This window comes from Lepisma saccharinum, chromosome 1 (genome assembly GCF_977018435.1).
Source record: "Lepisma saccharinum chromosome 1, izLepSacc3.1, whole genome shotgun sequence".
Taxonomy (NCBI): Eukaryota; Metazoa; Arthropoda; class Insecta; order Zygentoma; family Lepismatidae; genus Lepisma; species Lepisma saccharinum.
In genome coordinates, this window is record NC_139229.1 from 12,548,104 (window position 1) to 12,553,032 (window position 4,929).

At 42.9% G+C, this 4,929-nt stretch overlaps 1 protein-coding gene across 1 annotated transcript; it reads right to left on the bottom strand.

The window, feature by feature from the left end:
• Positions 1-1,176: 1,176 nt before the first annotated feature.
• LOC145984827 (L-threonine ammonia-lyase-like) lies at positions 1,177-3,953 on the bottom strand. The gene is made up of 2 exons (XM_083118243.1): positions 3,724-3,953; positions 1,177-2,716 (listed from the first exon to the last, which is right to left on the bottom strand). The coding sequence occupies exons 1-2, from the start codon at positions 3,823-3,825 to the stop codon at positions 1,541-1,543; spliced, it is 1,278 nt and encodes a 425-aa protein (XP_082974369.1). The 5' UTR covers positions 3,826-3,953; the 3' UTR covers positions 1,177-1,540.
• Between the last annotated feature and the right edge of the window lie 976 nt (positions 3,954-4,929).

Below are 4,929 nucleotides of genomic sequence, written 5' to 3' on the forward strand. Positions count from 1 at the left end.
CGTGACAAATCCATTGACCCCCCTCCCCCACCGCTTCCGATGTCTTCAACATGATCAGACACGTTCTGCTGACTCAACAATAAAATCGCTCGTACCCCGCTACACCGGATGTAACATAACACCAGTCGCATCGAATTTTTGCTGACGCGTAGGAACGAAGTGCTGCCTCTCTACTACTCTATCGCTTAGAAATGGCCAAATATGCCAAAATATGCCCTTAAAAAGCACCTTAATTTAATTAGTTTCTTCACAATATGAATTACTATATGTTTAGGGAACACTTCACCCTTTTTGAAAAAAATATGCGTTCATTTAAATCTTAGCCCTAATTATATGTATTAGAAGACCCTTTGTGAGCAACTTGATATATTTAAAGACTTGTAACACTGTCTGTAGTTCAGAGTTGTTCACAGCAAAAGTTCATGGAGAGACAGACAGGAATCCGCTTTATAAGATCTAAGCGCTGGCGTCGTTTCATTGAAACGATGTACGGGCAAGTTACGACAAAATCCTCCAGATGGCAGCACAGTATTTACTGTGTTCATACCTTGGTTACTTATTAGGCTTTACACTGAACGCACGGAAGTTGTTTTACTCCATCTTGTGAGTTCATCAATGTCCAGCAGAAGGATTTATACCAGGTAAGAGGATTATGGGGCTTCCACTCCGTCCAGTCAAAAGTCAACTTCTCATCTTATGGAACGGCTCTTCACTGCCCTTTGCTGAGGAGTAAAAAGTTTAATATTTTCTACATCAAAACGGTACCGTACGTTGTGTATACGTCCTTCTATGGTTTGAATCTTTAGAACTTGTAGGGGCTACAGGCGTAACTTTGCGGGGGCAAGGGGGCACTTGCTCCCCAAAAATTATCCTTAACATTTATAAGTTAAGGGTATTTTTGTTAAAATCCTAAGACCTGAGGAGCTAAGTAATAAATAATAATATTTATGATTTCGCAAATGTAACAGCTATTTAGCAAATAATCCTGGACACTATTTTTATGGGATGAAAATTTTTTCGACTAAAAGCTAGCCTCAAGTTCATACCTGCCCTCCCCAAAGTTAAGTCCCAACTTACGTCCATGGCCTACATTGTAGTGTCTATTCTAGAATCCTTGTCAACTATAGAGTTGGGATGGCCAGATGTTTGTGGCCTAATTGCGAACAATGCCTAAATTATCCTAATTGCGAACACATAAAAGTGAGAAATAATTCCATGTCCTAATTGCGAAAACATGGAACTGAAAAATCTGTTTCCCGGGACATATAAGGGTAGTGGCCCAGAGCCATCTGGTTTCACTAGCTACAATATAACCCTTATTCCAGAACTATGATATCTTGGTGGCCAGTGAAGCCTATTAATCTCTTTTGGGAAGGAAAGGATTGAGGCTGATCCCTGAAGCACATTTCATTTAACTGTGATACGCAAACATCAATTCATACTCATCGTGGATTGACTAGGCAAAAAGAAGTACACGGTTCAGAATTCCTGTAAGCGCTTATTGTCGTATTGTGGTAGCAATGCCTCTTCAGTATCGATGTTAGTACTTCTCCAGTGTTGCAGGCAGAGGAAATTCGTAGAAACGTGCATTGGGGTACTTTGACAGAACTCCCCGTTTTACTCTTTCCGCGTGGGTCTTGTTGACAGTCTCGATGAGGACCTTCAGCTCCATGTGGAAGACGTCCGTTGGGACCATGTCTCTGACTATGTCCTTAATCTGGGCATTCATGGAGCCCAGAAGCTCCGTAAGCTCGGCTATCCCTCCAGGCCTGTCGCCAATGGCCACGCTGAATCTCTGCAGGCGTCCGTCCATCACCAGACCTCGCTCCAGACACTTCCCGAAGATGGTAGTGTCGATGTTGCCTCCAGAGAGGATAACCACAACCTTCTTGCCTTTCAAATCGTTCATCTGTCCAGCGAGGATTGCAGCTATGGAAATGGCACCAGCGCCTTCAACGACCGCCTTCTCCATCTCGACCAATCGCAGGATGGCCAAGGGGATCCACTCGTCCTTCACGACCACCACACCATCTATGAGAGGCGCCGCGGTGGCAAATGCGTTGTAGCCCACCACTGGCACCGCCAGACCGTCGGCCAGGGTCCTGTCCACTTTGGTGTAAACGGGTTTCCCAGCTTTCATCGAGTTCGCGAACGAACTGCAGCGATCCGACTCGACTCCAATGACCTTGACGTGCGGCTTAACGTTCTTGATGGCCACCGCGACACCCGCGATTAAACCACCTCCTCCGATGCCGCAAATGATCGCGTCCACGTCCGGTACTTGATCAAGGATCTCCAGAGCGCATGTCCCCTGTCCGGCAAGAATCCACGGGTGGTCGTAGCCATTAATATACACCGAGCGTTCATCCTGAGCTTTCTTCAAGGCAATACTCTTGGCTTCAGCCATGTCCTTTCCGGCAACGATAACGTTGGCTTTGTAGTGCTTGCATCGCTGGATCTTCAGAATGGGCGCTATGTTGGGCATAACCACCGTCACGGGAACGCCCAGCCTCATACCGTGGTACGACAGGGCCTGAGCGTGGTTCCCTGCCGATGCGGCGACCACACCTTTCCTCCTCTCCTCGTCGTTCAAGTTCAGAAGTGAATACAACGCCCCCCTCTCCTTGAAGCTCCCTGTGTAGTGGAGGAACTCCTTCTTGAGGTAGAGCTGCATTCCTGTAGCCTGGCACATGTGGGATTTGATACAGGGCGTGACCTGTAAGTAGAGACGTGAATTTTTTGTTTTAACGACAACACCGAAAAGTTGAGGAAAGCACAATAAAGTGTTTAAAGTGGGTAGTTTAAGGAGGCAAATTTTCGGTGTTTCGGAATCGCGAAACAACACAAATTTGCCATTTTTCAGAATAACACCATCAGAAACGCCTCGAAAAATGCAATATAAACTGGGAATAACACTTCTTCTGTTCAAGGAGAATTACCTGAACGCTGTAAGTTCTGAAACTAGGTGGTGAAAGTTCTTTCTCTCTCTCTCTGTCTCTCCCTCTCTTTCTTTCTCTTTCTCTCTCTCTCTTCTTTCCCTTTTCCTTCTTTCTCTCCTTCTTTCTTTCTTTCTCTCTCTTTCCTTCATCTCTTCTTTCTCTCCTTCTTTCTTTCTTTCTCTCTCTTTCCGTCATCTCTTCTTTCTCTCTCTCTCTATTAAGAAAAAGAGAGGGAGGGAGAGAGAAGAAACTAGAGATATGAGAAGAGAGAGAAAGTAGGAAAGAAGGAGAGAAAAGGTTCCTTCTTCGTCTCTCTCTTTCTCGTCTGGGGAGGGGGAGCAAGGAGGAAAAGAGGAGAAACCTCTTCTCTTCTTTCCTTCTAGAAGAAAGGAAGAGAATCTCCCGGGGGGGGGTTGCCCTCCCCCTTGTTTCCTCCTGTTTCCAGGAAAGAAAGAAAAACGGGGGGGCAGGTGGAAACCGATTTGAAAGAGATTGTCATGCTTAATTTATTGCAGTTTGGAGGTTTAGTGTATATTGTATATTTAGTGGCCGACGAGATGAAATTTTGTCATTTATCACAAAGATAAGCGTTCCTCATTAAAACTAAACTTTGTCTCAATTTTCTAGAACAAAAACAATGTGAAAATCATAGAAGGAACAGTAAACCCACGTAAAAATAACAGATTTTAAATTAATAACAGAAATTTACCCTAAATCGCGAAAAATAACACCGAATTGAAAAAAAAAATATTGGAAAAAAAACCCGGAAATTTCACGTCCCTACCTGTAAGCCATCTTTAATTTTGAACGCAGCCTGCGTCACCTCTTGGAAAGGCACCTTCCTGGGGTTGCTGGGTGTACACCACGGATCTTCAATTTCTTCCATAATGAAAGTTTGCTGAAAGGCAAAGGAATGTCAGAAGAAATCGTTGAATATATATTACCAGAATGTTAAGAGAGGTCGCCCAGAAATATCTACATTTCAACGGCAAATTTTGACGCTGCTTCAGTCGATATTGTTGGTTAAACGTTGCATAGCAGTAGTCAACAATTGCGTCTGTCGATCAACAAGGGAATGTGTCTCTGTTAATCAAGATCAAGACTTTCGTGACGGTTTTGTTTAAATTGAAGTTTCACCATCTTTGATGCCCTGCCTTCGAGTTATGGGCAGTTTTCCGTCTGCTTGCTGCGTAGAAACGTTTCTATGTAATTACTCTTGTTCTAATGAAATGGTGACAGTAGTTGAGAGCACTAACGAAGCACTAACTGAATGGTTCACCTTCTGCCTTTAGGGCTTTATGTTAGTCGGTTACAGCCCTTTTATGGGACTTCTCAAAGGCTTCTAAGGGTTAGTAGGACCAAGCCCTTGCGAGGTCTGTGGTGCAGGATTTATTTTTAATTATCACCTATGTAAGTTTGAAATGAAAGATCATGAAGATCTTTTACTCGAAGATTTATTTAAACTTCCGATGTTATACAAACACTTTTACAAACAGACAATTCACCCGGTACAACTTGTAGGCCTCAACCTATTAGTTGTACCGAAGTTTATAACCCTGGTCTTTTTGATGATGCAGGAGAACGCCTTATTCAGATTTTGGTTTGTGGAATATCTGCCAAATGGAGTACAAGTACACCAGCCAATCCGAAGATTGAAGCAAGATATTACCCAACGTCCCCTGAACCATCAGCCTTTCGGCAACCAGGAGACTGTCCCGTAGGCTTACAAAAGTCTAGCTCTTTTATATCATAATTTTGTTTACAATTTACAATGGTTACTACATAGTTGTTTTATATTTGCATAGTTTCAGCATCTTTTTATATTTAAGTTAAACAATTCATTACCTATTGTAACATTAACAATAACATTTTTATGGCAAGAAATCTAACAATCTTTAGAGAAAAGATTCAACACTAATTCTTAACAACATAGATTTTTATAACATAGACTGAATAGTTTAGTGCTTAAAAGGCATGTATTGACAGGGGA